General features: G+C 41.7%; 1 protein-coding gene across 1 annotated transcript in view; it reads right to left on the reverse strand.

Moving 5' to 3' along the window:
• The window catches only part of GAS6 (growth arrest specific 6), an 81,077-nt gene that overhangs the window by 23,096 nt on the left and 38,131 nt on the right, over window positions 1–19,850 (reverse strand). Inside the window, exons 3-5 of the mRNA XM_026845847.1 lie at window positions 19,673–19,849; window positions 5,574–5,598; window positions 4,724–4,786 (exon numbers count right to left, since the gene is read on the reverse strand). Of these exons, the coding sequence (XP_026701648.1) occupies window positions 4,724–4,786; window positions 5,574–5,598; window positions 19,673–19,849 (265 nt within the window). The remainder of the gene's footprint in view (window positions 1–4,723; window positions 4,787–5,573; window positions 5,599–19,672; window position 19,850) is intronic.

Consider the following 19,850-nt stretch of genomic DNA (forward strand, 5'->3'; position numbering starts at 1 on the left):
ACCAGACAGGTGCTTTAAATGATCAGCAACAGCCCTCTGGAGACCAAGTTTGGTCTGTGATACTAGATTTGCACTGCAAAAGGTGCTCAGTGGGTACACGTTAAGTGAGCAGCAGCAGCAAAGACCCCTTTTCATACACTGGTATGCTGAGAACAACATTGAGGAGACCAACATTCAGTTCAGACTCTTGCTGATACTTGAAACAAACTCTTCATGATATTCTGGCAGGGGGATAGCAGCCCCATCAGACTTCTCAAATTGAGAGAAGCTAAGAACTGGATTAATGCCTACTTTTGACAGGATTATACTGCTTCTACACATCTCTTCTTAACTTCCTCTGTGTGACCCTGAAAGTCACCTTCACAACAGGCTGCTTTGGAAAAAAGTTAACATTTCTGTGAGTGCAGGCAGAAGCAACTCCCTCTGATGCTTATAAAGCACTGAACAGCATTTTTGTTTGCACAGTCTGCCTTAGATTTGAATCTCAGTAATCACAGACTGGTTGAGTTTGGCAGACACCTCTGGAGTCCAACCTCCCCTGCTCAAGCAGATCCACCAAAAGCCAGTTGCCCAGGGTTGCCCAGGACCATATCCAGACAGCCGTTGAATACCTTCAGGGACAGAGACCACAGCCTCTCTGGGCAACCTCTGCCAGTGCTGGGTCACCCTCACAGTGAAAAAGTGTTTCCTGAATGTTCAGGCGGAACCTCCTATGTTTCAGTTTGCCCTGCTGCCTTATGGACTTGCCTTTTGGACAGCTATTAAGATTGGTGCTATGTTAGAGATAAAAATAAGGCAAAAGCATATGCTCAAATGTTGGATAGTATTTGTGTTTGCTATAGTTATCAAAAAAAAATCGTCAGATTCTTGGGCTGCACTGCACACTGAATTACCTGAAGACTGAAGGTAGATGTACACAGTGTTGCAGGTTATTCAGATTAACATGGAGTAATAATTTCATACTTCTTTACATTTATCACATTGTACAATATAAAATTCTTTGCCACTCCTTTCTCTGTAGGGTATTTAATTGAGCTTTAGACGTAAGAGCTGCCTAGTGCAAGTTCAAAAACTATGATAAGCATACAGGTCCACTATGAATATGTTTATAATAAAGATTCCACTCTTCTTCTGAAGAGGACTAACGGGTGCCAGAAATCAGCAGAGGATTGGCAATGCTGTCATTAAATATAGTGGGCTGAATCAAGCAGGACAAAAAAAGATGAAGCCATGAAAGGAGGTCTATAAAAGGTCATAAAGGTCACAAATCTCCACAACTGAAAGAAATTCCATTTCAAGTTGTGATTTCATCCACCTCTAACAAAACACAGCCAAAACACTGGTTCCATCCACTCTCTCACCTTGAGTTCTCCTTTGTAAGCAGCATGGCTTCAACCTCTAGCTAGGGCGATGCCATTGAGAAGATAAGCAAGGTGTTCCATCATGAACAAGGGAGGAGGGAGCTAGAGGGCTGATTAGGAACAGAGTGTCACTTGGCCAAAGAAGTGATGATTTTCATTATTTCATTATCATGCTCAGAAGCTAGTGCCTGAGAACACTCTACAGGAAAAGCATGGGTACACAATCCTAAGGGCCTCACAAAAATAAAAAACCACACACTGCAAACAAGGCCTAATTATCTTTCCTCCTTGCCACTCCAGCTGTGCAGAGCTGGGGCAAAGCCAGGTAGAGGCCAGGCCACACAAAAGAAAATACAGCTACATGGGCTGTCTGAACATCCACCTGCCAGAACACCTCCCGGTAAGTCACTGCCCAGTCAACACACTGTTGGAGGTGGAAGAGTTAGGGAAGGAGTGGCCAGGTTAAGGTGGAGATAAGCCACGATGGAGCAGCTCTGATCAGCATGTTTCTTTTCCTAGATAGACCAGAATTAGTATACAGTAAACAGAATGGTTTAGGTATAGTAAGCCAAGTCTGTTTTTCTGAAGCAGCACAAACTAAGCCTCCCAGACATGGCAGTGTTTTCAAAGTCACTTGATAAGCCAAACAAATCAACAAGGCTATGCGTGACTTCTCTAGTGTATCCTCAAGTTTCTGATTCTTTGTCTCAAATTGGATTCTGATGTGCCTTGAAGAGCCAGATGGAAATAACACTGCCCAGCAGAATACCACCATATCACAACCCTTGGTAAATGGCAGGAATAAACATGAACATTTCTATCGTATCAACGCCGTGTCAATAGTTTGCTCCTCTTATGAGAGCCTGAGAACATGAGACAGTCTTATACTCTCCTGGTGGCTTCACAGCTGTGTAATTCTGCCAACTTTGTAGACGGTTCTCCTGATTTAAACTGTTGCAAGAGAACATGGAGCTTTTGTTTCCATTCATTTACATGACAGATTTTAGTTAAGCTTTTAAAAGACAAGAAGAGTATGACCTTTTTGTGTGCTTTGAAGTATGTCTGATAGCACACATACAGCTTCTAAGGGCAGAGAATAGAACTACCAGTTCCATTTTTGAAGTCTGTATGGAAACAAGGCTTTACCTAACTACACTGACTGCTGCTTCCAGTTCATTGTACTGTGAATTTATTTTTTGATATTCACAAAATGGTGCTAATTAAAACTTCATTGGGAAGATGTTAGTTTGTGAAGATTATGACACTCGCTATTGAAAAGGAGACACACACACAACCTAACAAAAATCCCATTCTGTTTTTCAAGGCCACATATAGTTTCACTTCCAAAAAATTCTGTAGAGTTTTCCAAACTCTTGCATAACCAAATCCCTAATCCCTATTTGACCTACAGGATCTCTTTCAGAAAAAGATACATATCTGCAGACCAAAGTAAAGGTATCTGTGTGTAAGCTAAGCATCTATCTGCAAAGCAGTTGTCTTGAATTCTCATTGCTGTCAGTGGAATCTGGTCAGTACAATAAACTGAGTCTGTAGAATGATTCAGCTCTCCCCAGAGCACACAGTTTGGTCAGTGGAACCCCTCTAGAACCACTGACTGCAGATTAACTCTCCACTGACTGTGATGGGAACACTGCTCATGTAGGCACCTCTGCTGGAAACACCTGCATTTACTTCTCTGAATCCGGAGCCGATAACCCTGATCCAAAGATCTTATGAAACTGAGAATCCTCAAATACACTGCTAACCTGTCTAATCACTGTCACAGTTAAAATTTGTACTTTATTTCTAGTTAAACTAGTCTAGTTAATCACCCTCCAGCCCTTAGATTGTGCAATGTCTTTGTATGTCAGATTAAAAGTGCCTTGGACTACCTTGTTTTGAGAGGAGAAAGACTGTAAGAAACAAAATTTAAATGCATCTTGCCAGCACAACGCCACAGAGCTACACAGCCTTTTGGCAGCATGTGTGAAAAATTAAGAGGCACACTGGAATTGGCCTGTCATTCTTCCAAGCGTGTTTCAGGCTCCTTCTCCATTACTTCTCCTGTGAATTGACAATAGTAAGCCAAAACTCAGCCATTTAGAAATATTTTAATATTTTAATGGGGGAAAATATTATCATTTTCTTTCCAAACCACTCCATCTGCAATGGGCAAAAGTCCCTGAAACCAATCATTCAGCTTTTATTATTTTCAGATTTTTTTATCACTACCCTTCAGACTTGCATTTCTGAAACACTGATTATTTGTTTGCAACAAGTGTTCCCAGTTGGTACCACCATTTTCAGCAGAAGCTCCTCCTTCTTTGCTGTGCCACACATGTGAGCAAAAGGAAACATTCAGGGTCACGTCCCACTTTGAATCGGCTGGCATACCACAGCCAACATGGGACCCACAGGTCCAAGAATTCCCAGTTCAGAGGACTCCAACATCCTTAAGTGATACTGCTGCATTACATGAGGGCAAGTCTTCACATTCGCTTATTAGCCTTGGAATTCACTCTTCAAAAAACGTTGCTGTAATGCAGTTTATAGACATGAAAGGTCAACTAAATTCTGATCCTGCTTTGGTAGCACTGGTATGAACAATGACTAATCAAACTTGATCACAATAAGACATATGTGTTTTTCTCTCCATTTGAACTCATCTGCTCCCAGAACATATTTAGAATATTTGCAGCTTTAGACTTTTAGCAATACTATGCTTCAAGAGGGAACTGCAAAGGTATTAGAAAAGTTCATTAAATTCTGACCTCGTTAGTGATGAACAAATGCCCCTTCTCCCTCTACACAGATATCAATCTGACTTCCAAACTGATTTGAATTTTTGCAGGTTGCAATATTTAAAGCGCAGTCATGCAATGTGTGAAACTGATCCCCTTAATGTAAAGAAGTCTGACACAAGCCTGGGTTTGACTTTAAGCTTTTTAAAAGTTTTCTTAACAGGGGTGAGACAAAGTCAGTATTCAAGAGAAAAGGTAAATCCTTTTCTCAAGGTATTCAAGAGAAAAGGTAAATCCTTTTCTACAAGAAGTAGGTAAATCCTACTTCTTGTCCCTCTTGCTTCTCAGATTATTCAGACCCTAGGAAACTGGTGGAAAAGAAACATCCTGCATCATAAAATACCAAAGCACCGAACTGACAGCAAGGTGGCAATAGGTTATAAAAGGGAAGAGGTCTTGTTTTCCCGCTCAGATGGGACAAGCAATAGGGAGTCTCAAGCCTAGAGAATAGGAAGGCCGGTATTAAAATACTATCAAAAATGGAGATGGCTGAGAGGGTCCCACTCCTTCAGGTAGAATGAGAGAACATTTAACTACAATATACAAACCAAAAATGCTTACTATGAACGCATGTAAGGAAATCTGGACTTCTTGTATACGGCGACCCATATTTCTGAATACAAGCTGAAGAACAGAAAATGAAATTGTTGTTATTATTATAATGATGACATGGCAGCTGTTCAAAATACGTAAAATGATACCTGGCCTACTTATTCATTAAATAAGGCTTTGGAGGGTGGATGCAAAATCTATGTAATATTATAATCTCCCAGATGCCTTAAAATTCTTAAGTTCATTAACATTTTTTAGCTCTGATGTACAGTCGAGTTATAAGCCATCTGACGAGGCTGATCACTTAACCAGATGCTACTATGACTCTAAAAGGATGTTAGTAGCTACTCAAATTTGACCTACTAAATCTCTTTTAAAAAATCTAAAAAGCACATGGAGTTTTCTCAAACTGTTGGCATTTGCGATCTTAAGTACTACGTATAAAACACAAATAGAAAACAACATGCTATGACTATGATACAGTCAACAGAATAAACCAGCGGTTCAATTGGTAAAAGAACTTTTTTTTTTTTTTTTTAAAAAAAAAATTAGTTAATAGCTAAATTAAAAAGGGAAAATGTAGAAGACTTCAAATTATTTCCCAATGCTGCAAGCTACAGATATAAATTTCTCATCAATACTTTAACATGCAGAAAACACAAAAAGGATCTCTGTATGCAAGTGTATACATAAGTAAAAAACACACTTCAAAATCACATAAGGAATGTACAGTTTATCTTAAAAGTTAGCAATGCATATATATTGCAGTCAGATTTCCATCACTTTCCTTAGCAGAGACTTCAGCTGTGACAAGCTCCAGTGTTAGTGCCACAAAGTGAAAGTAAAAGCTGCAACTCACCCAAGTATTTCGGGTAAAAATATTCCTGTAGGAGGAAAAAAAAAAAAAAGGCAAAGATTTATTGAATAATATTTGCTTCTATTGTCACAGTATTTAAGAGCTGTTGTCAGTTTGGTGGTCTTGCATGGCTGGGGTTTAACATGATCCAAACACCAACATCCTAATTTCTTTTTACTCAGAGCCAGAAGCATCACACTATCATAAATGCATTTTGTCTTTTGAAAAGGAAAGAAACATTAGCTCCAGTCTCAAGATGTTTTTTGACAACAGCTGACCTGGTGGCAGTGGCTGAGCATGAAGCCACTTACCCAGTATCCAAGAGGAAAAGGTGCTGATGATGACCTGAGGTAGGGGAAGAAAAACGAATCTAGAGACAAAGCCCCAGCAGGAAAGTACAGAATCATTTAGTCACCCAGTGTCTCCTCGAAGGCTCTCAGCTAATGCAGAACATGGGCAGTACCCTAACACCACAACCACTAAAATAAAGTGTATCTTTTGCTCTTACAATGAGCACCCCACCACTCTAACAGCACCCATTGCCATACTGCCCACTCCATCACATCGTGGAGATGGTCTGCTCAAAGAAGGGAATAATGAAAATTTGCAAGTGAGGGGAAAGTTGATATTCATTAATCTAAAACCAGACTGCAAAAGGCATTCCCACTCCTCTGGTGGTACACAGCCATGTGTTACTGTTCCCTACCTTGTGTCAGCAAAGTGTTGCCATACATTGAGAGGAGCAGATTGCTGATGTGATGTGGCTCTAACCTTGCAGGTTAGAAAAATATTCAGGCTGGTGAGGCCTTGCCAGTCGCATGATTGCTTGCACCAACACAGAGGAACAGCAGGAAAGTGCAGCTGTGCTGCAGGGAAGGGTGGGAGATTGGCCTAAACTGATCATTAAACCACATTTAAAAAAAAAAAAAAAAAAAAAATTCCTGGCCAGGAAAAAGCATTTCTTTCCAACTTCACTTCATACTGGATTTCATAGTGTATAAGTCACTAGTTCAAATGCTGTTAAAATTGTAATCAGGGTGTGCAATGAGGGAAAACTTGTGGATTGTATCACTGCTTAATTTTTTTTTTGTTAAAGCATTTCTCAGCTAATTATGAAAGCATATGCATAGTATAATTCTCTTTCACACAACATGAGCAATTTTCATATAACACTATCTGCCATGAGATTAGGACAGTAAATATCTTGTATTCTACAAAATTAATTTGGTCTATGCAATGTGGAAGATAAGAAACTTTTTAATCTTCTCTTATTACAGATGTTTGGATAAGCTCATGCATATATACAGGCATGTACAAACAACAGAGACGGGCAAACACAGTGATTCAATCTGACCTGGAGTGTCTAATGCAATCAATTTCATTGTTGTCATTCACCACAAAAATCAATTGTTTTCTTGCAAATATGCTGCAGTTACTGAAATACACCATATAACTATTCAGCCTAAATCATGGGAGCATCAATGAAAAAGTAGAAGTAGTAGTTTACACTGATTCTTGTTCTCAATTCTGACATAAGGGTAATAGGCTTGGCATCGCTTGGGGTTCAGCTTTGTAGTATCTCTTTGGGTTAACAAACCGAGTGAGGAGCTCAGAACTTGCTATGGTCCCCTCTCCCTCTTATTTTTTATCAGGGTTTAGTTTTGGAAAAGAGAAGTCAAAAAAATGCAGTCAAAATAAAAGTAAATCTAAGCAGTCTAAGTATTCAGATAAGTGCCCAGCTGTGCTATAACCACAAACAACTTCAGCCAGCACTCGAGAAGAAGAAGATAGTGGCATGTGATGAAATATTCCAAACATGTTTTTCATTATTTCCCCTTTATTCAAAATATGTCACAAGAATGCGCAGATGTGTTTAACCGCCAACAGGATAATGCAGACACTGTCAAGAACAACTTTTTCTGCACTCACAGGACAAGAAATAGGAGCTTTCATATTCATGGCCACCAGCCTAATTGCTCCAGTCCAGTGATGGCAAAGGCATAAAACTTCATTTTCTCCTTGACATCTGATGAATGAGTTGAGTGCTAGAAAAATTGTATAAAGTTTACTTTTGAATGAAGGATTAAGGTAAGTTATTTTCATTGCACAAATAACCTTCCAAATGCAAGCTGACTATATATTGATTCAATGCCAGTTGAACAGTGGAAGAGTGAAACTCCAAGACGCGGTACTACTACCAGTTTCATTTTACAAGGTACATAACTGAGATAAGTGCATTAAACAGGAAGCTATTAATAGAAATTGAATCCTTCTTTCCCCATCTTCTTCATTTGCTTATGTTATACAAAACTACTTGCTGATCAGTAGCACTTCACCAATGCTACAGGACCTGCAGACAATACCACTATAAAATAAAGCAACGTGATCACAGGTTCTAACATTACTCATTCTTGCATGATTAACTTTTCATTTTTCTCTGTAATCAATTTTCCTCACAACAGGCTTTCCATTTCCATTCAGCCAAATGATTATTCAAGAATGAAGGATGATCTTCCACCTTGAGAAAAGGAACTTGCTTAAACTGAAAGTAGCAGTCCCTTTTTAAAAACCACTGATGAGAAGTTTTCCCAGTTAAAAATTCAGGTTGTTCCTAACCTGTACAGAAAGTCAGCCAGACATGCATTATTCCTCACGTGAGCGCTCAACTCCACAATGCCTTTTCAGTCTTTTGTGCTGTACTAAGTCTTAATGACCCACAGATGTCAGGGCTGATGAAAACCCTATACCGGGTCAGGTCCCTGTTAAAAGTCTGAGACTCATCTTCCCTCCACCAGAAGTCTTCAAATGTATTTTCAGGATCCAACAAAAATGCCAAGAGAAATTCTTTGAGGTTTGCTAAAAAGGAGTTAGCAAAGACTTTCTGTTACTACTCTGCTGATTTCTCGACTAGTGACCTTCAGTTTCAGGCTCAACAAACATCTCACCATCCAGAAAGCCACCCAGTATTCACCAGATCAAAACACAGGTTATTTAACTGTAACTACCGTGGTAGAAAAAGTCACCATAAAACTACAGCAAGTGTTAAATTTTCATTTTGAACTCTGCTATAAGAAGTCAACATTTATATGTTGTCAGCCCTTCTGCTTTGGGCTTGCTTTCCTAATTAGTGCTGAAAATAAAAGCAGGAGCAATGGGCTTTTTCAATAAAAAGCTATAAACAGGTACATGTCCAGCCTCTGGACAGGCTGTTGTGCCAACGCTGACCTCACCAAGCTTTCTGACCAATTTGTCCAGTAGGAAGGTCCCAGTGCGTGCAGGAGGAAGACAATACCTTGCAGAGGCACCAACCTCCACAAGAGACCAACCTTCACAAACGTAGTTTCAACAGTTCCAACCTCTGTGGCTGCTCCTACCAAGAAAACCTTAATGTATTTCCACTCCTCCTTTCTGTGTCCCCATACACCTTCTGTCTGTCTGGTTCCGTTCCCACATATCAACCAGTATGACTGGGATGCCAGAAGCTTCAAGGGCCTGGCACCAGGACACCCACAGCCTCCAGACCAGCACGTAGGATGAGTTACACACCATGTGTCATGTGCCACCAGAAGTACAGCTCAGCAGAGACCTCACGTAAAGAGGGAGAAATAGGAGAGACTGGGAAGTGCCTCACATCTACAATGAAGTAGCAAGTACAGCATGAGGTTGGTCCCTCTGGGGAGGTCCTAGCTGGCTTATTTCAGCTCAGTTCAGAAGACCATTCCCTTGCTGCCCATGAGACAGAGCTGTGCTTTAACGGAAAAGATTTAAGCTCTACAGTCCCCACCCCTTTCACATGAACACATGTACTAGCTAGAAACAAATCTTTCAATGCGTTAAACACAACTATTGGTTTCCACAACAGTAGTGCAAGACCTAAGAGTGCATGTTTTTATTTCAGGGTAGAGTGACACCAAGCACTTTTTCATGGGGTTAAGAAGTTCCTCTCCCACCTACATCCAGAGCTTATTCCTACCCTTATAACACAGCCACTTAGTCTGGATATCTAAAATGAAAGGAGAGCATAAGTTTAAAAGTGTCCTCAAAAAAAAAAAAAAAAATCAACCCAAACAACCCCTGCAAAACTCAAGGTTGTTAATTTTTATATTTGTTTGTTCTTCCAAATGTTAATGGTTGCAGTGAAATAGTTAAGAACAGTTTCTGTGGAGCCACCCCTATAATACCTTGCATTGAAACAACTGAGAACAGCAACGTGGAGTCAACGGAGCAGAAGTACCTATGCCAGCTTCCTTGCCAAAGGAAACCCACAGTGTGACTGGGGTCACCATCGATTTTCAACTCTATGGCCAAACTCTCACTTAGTGACAAAATCCAAAAGTTAGTGAAATTATACTGGGTATGCAGTAGTCCTGCTGCATTTTTAGAGAAGATGGAAGAACACCAAATCAGAACAGGCGTTAACATGAGTCACTGTATAAAAATAGCCCTTCTGAAAACATAACAATGACCCTGTCTACACCAGGAAAATGTTCTCACTGTTGCTTGAAGTAACTGGCAACACTGGAAATCTCAGCCAAAAGGCCCTGCCAGCTGCTTCTGTTTCTTTTGCTGGAGTACTAGGTCAGGTAAGCCTGATCAGCACTGAATCTAATCATGTTTGGGCTGCAGTGACAGCAGATAGAAGATGCAGTTTACAGAAGGACCATTCATGTTCCTGGGTAACTGGCTCTCGATGGCCCTGCTTGAGCAGAGGGGCTGGACCAGACGACCTCCAGAGGTGCCCTCCAACCTCAACCACCCTGCGATTGTGTGGTTCTCTGACTGCAGCACTGCTAACACTGGAGGATCTCACAGAATCGTGTTAGGAATGGTAGTTTCTAAAAAGCACTTTCTTAGTTACCTAGCTACCCTTTACAAAGCAGCGACAACTCCCACAGTATAACCTTTTTTCATTTCCATATACTGGTTCTCCCTTTTCCTCTTGTCTTCAGAACTGAATGTTTGTCTTGGGCATGGTCTCACCTCCTCATTTATAAATGTACTTCATGTTTCCACACAGCAGGCCTGCACTACCCTGGCAAAGATACAGCCGCTACCAACCATAACTGGCTATAACTTCGCGTTTGACAGTTTCACTGTTACAAACCTGAGAATGCAATCTCATTAACGCTCAAGAGCTCTCTACATTTTTTTAAAACTCAGCCCTAGGCTTTTGGTGCATAGCAAATCTCATGCTGAATGATTAGGCCTTCTCCCCTTCCAATGCAATTGAACAGTCTTGCAATTCAGAATTTTAAGTATGTAGAACTTATAGAAGTTATGCTCAAATCATTGAGCGTTGCTTGCACAAGCTTTCCTTCTCATTGTGAAGAACCCTACAGTCAGCCAGGTTAGTTTGCTTCCTATTTTGCTTTGGGGCAACCTACATTCTCCATGCAAGGGGCAAAGAGAATTTATCTCTATTTGGCAAGTGAGGCTTTGCAGAAGCAAGCAGGTCACGCTACGGTTCCAAAAGCAGCCCACCGCATCTCATCTCCTGCCAGCAAAGTTACAGCTGCTTAGGGTAGCTTCTAGATCTCATGTCCATTCGCAAAGTATCCTTCACGTTGTCCTGATATTTTGTTGCACAAAGACTGTGATTGCCCCTTCCACTGAGTTGTTGATCTTTCCAGACAAGAAACATTCAAGACCACCCCCTTCAGCATCACCCATTTGATAGAGGCTAGGCATCTTTGCAGAATCATGAAGGCTGGAAACAAAAAACTTCTATTGTCATAGATGGGTTCTGTGGTTTCTCTTCTGAGGGGCGGGACTATTTCCCAACAACTTACTGATGTGCCACTTCAGCAAAAAATGTTGTTCTGCAATGAGTAAAAACCCATCAATGATGAGAATACACAATTATAGGAAAAAAAGGTAATGAAAGGAAAGAAAAAAAAAAAAAAGTTCATGTGTGTCACAACCAAGAGACACACAGATATTTTACATTTGTGAAGATGTAGGGGGCACAGAGAGATGATTTTTATATGCAGTCTGAGGCAGGACAGTAACAGTGTGAAATGGATGTCACTAGTGCCAAGGGCCAAATATTCCAAGAAAAATAAGTCATACAGCGATTCCACTTAGTTGGTTGCATGTGCTTTTAAAGTCATTCTTAATGTAATCCAGTCACAAATACCTTGAGGTTTCCTCCACTGCTTCGGGACTGAATGGCTACTTTCCCTCCAGCTGGATTGATATGCACTTTGAAAAAAGAGGATCTCAATTTGACAACAGATCTGCACTGGGTGCTGCTTGTTTGAATCCTTACTTGTTGAAACAGTGACAATATTTGTAGGTGTGATTAAACTAACACTCAGAAACTTCAGGCAAATTAAGCAAACTGGGGATCTAACAAAACACCTAGCATAAGCAAAAGGTTGTCTCCCCCCAACACCTTGTAATGTGTCATTACTCTGCAATAATTTAAGCCATACAGAATAGATTATATATCCCATTCAACATGATTAAAATGTTTGTGATCTCTTTTATAGTCTCTGTAACATTTTATCCACTCAAGTGAAGAAATACTGTATTTTCCCCCTTCCTGTAATCTAATGATATAGTTTCTGAGGATTTTGCTTACCTGCAGAGGCTGCAACTCAGTGTTCAGCCACTTTAAGGCATCTCTGGATTTGGCCTCAGAGGGTACAGGCAAGCAAGGAATAGGGAAGTGACATCTGAGACAACACTAGGCCCTTGTGACACAATCTGGTCTCATACTTCCCTGTTCATTATTTTAATAACTAAGTAACTTTTGCTTTTCTGTTCCTGTACTAAGTGTTTTCTGGACTTGAGCTACAACTTCCTGCTCCAGGAATTGGCCAAATGTCTTAGCTCTCCAGATGCATGATATGGTACTGTGCAAGAATGACCCATTCTCCTTTTACCTCTTCATTTATGCACCCGTCTGTCTTGGCAGGTGTGCAGAGCAAAGACAACAGCAACACTTGTCCCCCTCTCTGGGTATCCTCCTTAATTTCCAACTGTGCTCTTCTTTGGGTCCCACTGCTGATGCTCAAAGCAACAGGAAGAAAATCCAAAACAATAAGAGTAAGGAAACTTCCCCACAGTCATGTGCATGTGTGAGGAGCCTCTAGAAAAGCCAGTCATAACAAAACAGTGATGAAGGTACAGATACAGGAGGGAGACCTGATGAAAAACTTCAGATTCTCCAAGTCTTGGTTGTTCATTCCCTTCTTTGACCGCATGAGCTGTGACAACTCTGTCTTCTTCTCCCCTGGCACCTGGCCTTCCCATCCTAAACCCGTGCTGTCCCTTCCACTGTGTTGGTGCAACTCTGTGTGAAGCTGTGTGGTAAACTGGGCTGGGAAACTAATCCAGCCGCAAAATGATCATTTTTCTCTTCAGACTAATTTTCTTTATATCAGTTACTTGAATCAGTCCATGCAGTTGCACAGATTGCTGTACAGGAAGGGTGAACAGAATAGGCATGGGGGTTGCTTACTCCAACTGGATCAGGTGAGCTTCCAGATATGAAACCAAAGCCTGAAAAGTAATGTGAGTGGAGGAAAATTAAACCTCCCTGCTATGTTCCTTCTCAGTTTCTTCTAAATCTCCAATGATGGTTCCATCCTTGTTCTTCATACCTATTGGAAAGTAATTGCTTGTAATTCACTAAGCTCATTTAGAGTTTGGAGCGCACATGAACCGTAACTGCCAATTTATACAGATTCAGTGTTTCTTTTACCGGATTCTTATGCATCTGCACTAACAAACTGTATTAATTCCTAATAAGCTGCTCCCTTTTTTTTTTTTTTTTTTTTTTTTTTAGTTTAAAAATAAAAATAAATCAGCCCATGGCCTCAAAACTGTTTTCTTCATTTCTAAATTGCCTTTCCCACCCCACCCCCCCTTTATTAAAACCTATTGTATTCCTCTAAAAAACTGACTTACCCTTACTTTACCTGATTATTCCATTATCTTCCTTCTTGACCCAAACCTTTAGAATCCCCCTGCTTCGATTTACTGTTCTTAGCATCTTTTTCCATCCTGTCTTCAAACAGCCCCTCAGTGTAATATTAGCCACTTTTGTCTTCTCTTGTTCCTTCTCTCCTGCTGCACAGGAGGTTTAGCAGTAGTACTTCTGTGATGTGGTGTTTCAGTATTTACTATTCTGAACTTCTGGGCTAAACTCACACAAGTGGAAACAGAGAAAGACCAGGTAGCTATGAGTCTAGCAGAGGTGACAGGGTTGTGTCTGCTTCCACCAACAGCAAACTTTGCTCACCCTTCTCAATAACTTTTGACAAAGTAGCCTTTATCTAAAAAGTGTATGACCTGCTTTCTAAGGCAGGCAGGAGTAGTTTTGTCACCCTCCTGCTACTGAACTCCATCACCACAAACAAATGGTGTGTCTGTACCTCCAAGTAGATAGATGCATCCTGCTCCACAGTCCCAAGTCTGTTTGCCTTCCAGATCAGTTAGATCCACTGGATTTTGGTACAATGCTCTCCCCTCCTGTGTTTCCTTTACAAGAAGCTACAGGGATAAGGAAGAAAGAGAAGGGAGAACACCTGGTGGACACCCAGATCTCATCCCAGCAGAGAGCTGGGATGCCACTGTGGCATATACCTGGGCACTCATAGTTTTCTACTTCCTTCTTCTCTTCTTCAATCCATTCCTGGATAAAACTCTAAATGTCCCCATATTTTCTTTCTCAAAATCAATTAAGCAGGTACCACTGTGCCTGGGAATCCATTCTTCCATATACTGAGTCCAAGTAGGTTAAACCATCAACACAGAGTTTTCCGGTAACTCTTTGCCTTGCTCATATGAATTCTGCACCATCAAGAAGAGATACAGAAGCTATAAATCTACCCCTTCCTCCACACTCTGGACAAATGCCATAATAAAACAGTATATTGAAAAGAATTTTCACAGCAAATAAAACCAGATTTTTGCTTGGATCTAGAAAGGAATATTCTATACAGGGATGATGACATCTGTACTTAAAGATGATATCGGTATTTTTCATGTCTAGACTACTCAACATTCACTAAATTACTCAAAGAAATTTAACACTGCTTAACTCCCCCACTAACTCCCCTGTTCCCCCTACATGCCTTCATACTTTTCTGATTAGTATTTACAATGTGTATCTACCTTGCTATTCTTAGGAATAAGACCTAATATTGTCTGTGAAGCACCCCTCCTAAAAGATCAGAGTAAAGTTGGGATGACTCTAGTCCATGCATGCAGGTCATCTGTGCTATCATGACCATGTCACGTAACGGAACAAATAAAGAAATAAAACCAATGAACCAGTAACACTATGAAAACCAACCGAACTGACCATTATCACACCCTTTACATTGCATCATCTGTATTTCAGCTTCTCGAGAAACCCAACATAGCAAAAAGAATGCTGACATTGCTGGATGTTTTGTTAGGATCAGTAATTTTCAAGACATGACTGTAAAAAGCCCCAAAAAGCCTGTGATGGTCTCACTGCTGCCCTTGTCGTGAGTGGGAGACTGGAGTAGGTGAGCAGGCCATAGACCTCTCCAGTCCCCGTCAGCCCAAGTTACCTTGTGATTCGCTGCCAGTCATTTGTGTATCTGACAAGCCATAGATTTTAATAGCAGTTTGGATACAAGTCCCTCAAAAAGCGGGACAACTTTTCATGTACCTGCCTGTGAATCAGCCGTTCATTCTGCACACATATGAGAACCAGCTGGCTTTCCAAGGTTCTCTATTGAGGGACAAATCCATAAACAGTAAACACAGATGGCCAGGCTGACCTACATCAGCGTTTCTGGTGGGCCTAACACCTTTCAAAGTCTTCAGCACAACGATTTCAATGGTGACCTGCAGGAAGACCAGTGGTTCTTCAACAGTAACAACAGCAAGCAAGATGTGCAGTGACAGATGCTGTACCAATAAACTATGGTACCAAACGGTAAGAGGTTGCATTCAAACACCTTCCCTATGCTGAGCCATTCAAAACAGAAAAACTCCTTGCACAAGGATACTTTTTTGTTGTGTTTATTCTTCAACGAAATTCAACATTTCCAAGAACACCAGCAACTACACTCCCTTCTGCCCTTTGTTTTACATGCTTGGATGACCACATTTTTAGAGCAGATCAACCAAATTCCAGAGCAGTTTATCAGTCAGTTAACAAGCTGTAATACCTTGACTGCATACCAGGTCAAATATTTCTGCAGTACTGCTTTTTATAAGGCCTCATCAACATTTTAAATAAGATAACATACTTATCGCTATATCCAAGATATTTTGCAACTTCATTCCATCTATCAAACCTAGCACATCTTTTTAATGTTTTAATGTTTCATGTAGAAACAGTCCTCATACCTCCCATGAACATGTTTTCCATCCTTATTTTTTCCCACCATGTTATCTTTTCATTTTTCTGTTTGGTATCTCTAGCATAAATGAAATTATAAAACAGGAACCATCCCAGAATTCTGCAATAACAGCTAAGGATGTTATGATCAGCTTCATGAAAAAGGTAGGCTGCAAGACTCATTAAGCCAGACTCACACTTGTTTTTACCATGTATAGTCATACAAATGGCACAGACTGAGTTTTGTTCTGCCTTCTAAAAAAAAAAAAAAACAACCAACCCCTAATCTAAAAATGTTTCAATTGATCTTCCTTCCTCCAGTCTGGGTGAGCTGATATTTATATTTATATTTTCCGTAACATAAAAGACAAAAGCTGCACTGGCCTGCAAATGAATGGCTATTTAGCCCCGCCTAATACACTATTCTTAGCAGCTGATGTAAGTAATCACACATGTGGCAACACCCGAATTCAGGTTTCAGAGAATGTGTATCTTCTGCTGACTGCCTGCAGATGTTGCTTTGGAAAGCTGATCACTAAACAATGGAAGGCACAGAAAAAGGGTCCTCTGATACAGGTACACGACATTTCATTTCTATTTACTGTCTGTAAACAGGCATCTTTTGGTAAAATGTTATTCTTGGCTAGATGTTGTAATTGGCTGGATCAAGTTATGGTACTGTTACGCAAGCTATGCTACTGCCTTGCTTCATCATACCTGAACCTCTGGAGCTGTCTGACTGAAGCATAGGAGAGTTAAAAGAATGCAAGGTCTGTAAGGAAGACTCAAATATTTCATTAGATCGACTGATGGGCAGGACAGGGAAGAGAGACAACACTTCTGTGCTCACATTGCAAACCTTTCTTGAGATTGAATGGGGAAGCTGCAAGCTATTAACTGATCTCAAACTAACCTTCAGTTTTCAAGGCTGTAAGACCATTGCTCCCATGGGACAGTAAACAGCCAAATGCCTGCATTCATCCTCATCTGGTGCTTTGAAGCACAAAACCTGGGAGATGCAACAGCACAGATCAGCAGTGCAGTGATGCATTCCTCATGGCTTGCCTACTACAAGGCTAGCTGTAGGGCTCAGCGCAGGGCAAGAAGTGATGTAGCTGTTTCTTTCTGCTACGACCTGAGTAGTTAAGTCTCTGTGACCAGGTTCAGTAGGCAGAGACAAAAATTTCAGCCTGCCTAAACTACAAGGAATCATCAGCTGCCAACAGCAATCTGTATGTTTCTCTGGTCAATAAAAAGACCTCACTTAGCCAGCATGGATCAGCTGCAGCTTGCCAATACACTGAAGTGTGACTGCAGTTACTGTAATTCCTCAAACTGATAGGCGTTGTTTATCAACAGCTTTCATCTTTCCTGAGTCAACTCTCAGCTAGCTTCCTTCTTCTGTCAGTCACCAGGACAGAACGTACAACGCAGCATCAGTGGAATGACAGCATGATAACTTCCTAGTGATCAGGAAACACTTCCATTACCTCAGGTGCGTATTAATATTCCGTCCATCAAATTCACAGATATTGCCGGAGGAGTAGTCACCTATGCCTTAGAGAGCACTGAAGGCTTCTAGTGTGTGATAACAGCCTGCATACATGACCTCTCCCACCATGCATTAGAAAACTGCTACTGAACAGCAGCTGCTGCCTTCAAATCACACACTAATTGCAAAATGGATAGGAAGGGACATAAATCCCCCTGACAGGCAGTGGCACACTTGCTTCCCAGTCAAATTGAAGCAAAGTAAGAGCAAGGAGTAGGACATACAGCACGTAACAAGCAAGTTCACAGCTCTTGGGAGGTTTGTGTCTCAGAAAAGGTAGGACCTTACATCACTGCAGACCTAAAAGTATTATAAAATACACTACTTTGCTGTAGAAGCACATGCAAAATAAGCAAGAGGGCACAGACACTGGAAGCTCATCTAGCCATAGTGCTATTTCTTCACAGGTTTCAGAACTAGAAAGAGACCTATCAGTGGTAACAAAGGAAATGCACCAAAAAGACCAAAATCATTTGCAGTGACAGAAAGTTTGTACTGACCTGCAAAACACGCTTAAATGGCATGACTGCATCTTAGAGAATTTATACTACACATTGAAAAGATTTTAAACCAAAATGTTTTCAATGTTTTCATTACACTAGAAGAACTGTGTATTTTGTCCAATACACAAAATAAGTACCAAACATTGTTAAGAGCTGACACATCTACACAGTCGACCACCCTCTAAACTCATCTATCAATGCATCGCTTTTGGCTACCTTCTTGGCCAGACGCCAGTCAGCAAAACTGGTGACCTCAGATCACCTTTTTTTCAGAACGTTACAAAATCATATTTGCGATATTTTTTCCTGCATTTGCTGCTATATGGTGAATATTTATACTGACCTTAAAGTCATATTACTCAACGTGAATATGGAAATAGTTCTGCCAGCCCCTCTCACCACATTACAGTTATCCATATTGTGTATTAGCTCAGTTTTCCAGGACAGAAACAAACACTGCTGCATGCAGATGTGCCTACACGTGCACATAAAATGTGTACCGTTAAATGCTGCCTGGGCAAGTGCTCCATATTAAGCCCTAAATTAAACACTGTCAAAAAGAAAAGCCAGCATCACGATGTTTTTGCTGTGCTTACTACTGCCTTGTGTCAACAAGCTACTGCACTGTATATCCAGCGCTGAGCCTGCTAATGAAGCACACATGTCAAGACTTGTCTGACTGAAGCATAAAACATCTCCTCAGATGAGTCCCTCCCTCGCCTGTGGTGTGTCTGTGTACACACACACACACACACTCTCTCTCGTTCTCTCCCTTCCCTATCTTCTCCCTAGAGCATCATACCATTAACAGGAACACACTGTGCAATATCAAGCTTCAGTCTGAAGAAAATCCACTTCCCACTGCTAAATCGATGCCAGATAATCTCTGCAATGAGAACAGCCTATCCAAAACAGCATAGAGAGGAGGTGTCAAGTAATTGGAAGAGCAAGCCAAGCTTAGTAAAGCAATGCAACCGCAGCCACATGCTGTCCAAAGTGAGAAGGCTGAAGTGACAGCCGTGAGAAGGCTGGAGAAGTCAGCCCTGCATGCGGTGTGCAGGCTGTAACTGTGTGAATCCATGTTTTGTGTTCAAGTACCACATTCCTGTACACGTGCTCTCCTGCTGTTGTCGTGACAGGTCCCGAACCTACCAATTCCAAAATGCTGACTAAGCTGAAAACAGCCCGAAAGGATTCAAGTGAGTTTATGACATACTTCTTCTGAGAAACCCCTATTCTGACATATGCCACAACATTTTAAATACAGACGGAATGGGAGACTGAAGGGAAGAGGGATGCTAAGGTGTCACGATGGAGGAGCCATAGCATTATGTTGCATTGGTCTTGCCTCATGGGTTCACGCCACAGATGACCAGGGCCCTGCCACTCTCTGGAGACGGCAGCCATGCCACCAGGCACCAGGCCAGGCCGCTCACCCGGCCATCCTAACCGCGACATTTTTAATGGGACAGCACTGCCACTGCGCATCCCGGCACAGGCACGGCCTCAGCGCAGGCTGTGCCGTAATTACACCGTGTGGCATCCAGTCCTTCACCTAATGGCTCTGGTTCCCCTTCCTCCTCCTCCTCCTCCTCCTCCTCCTCCTCCTCCCAACGGCTTCCCGGCTGTGCAGGGGTGGATGGATGGACGGAGGGAGGGAGGGATGGAGGGCAGAGCCTCACAACCCACCCAAATCTCCGCGGAGGGTCTGCGCCCTTACCGTCTCGGGGTCGTTCTCAAAGACCTCCCGGGCCTCCTCCTTGCTGCAGTGCTCCTCCACGCACTCCCTCTCCAGGTGCCCTTGCTTGGTCTCCTCGAAGATCTGGTAGGCTCGCCGGTGCCGCTGCCGCAGGAACTGGGCAGCCTCCGGGGCGCGGAGCAGCACGGCTGGGCCGCCG

This window comes from Athene cunicularia (assembly GCF_003259725.1).
Source record: "Athene cunicularia isolate RWA chromosome 1 unlocalized genomic scaffold, athCun1 chr1_part1, whole genome shotgun sequence".
Taxonomy (NCBI): Eukaryota; Metazoa; Chordata; class Aves; order Strigiformes; family Strigidae; genus Athene; species Athene cunicularia.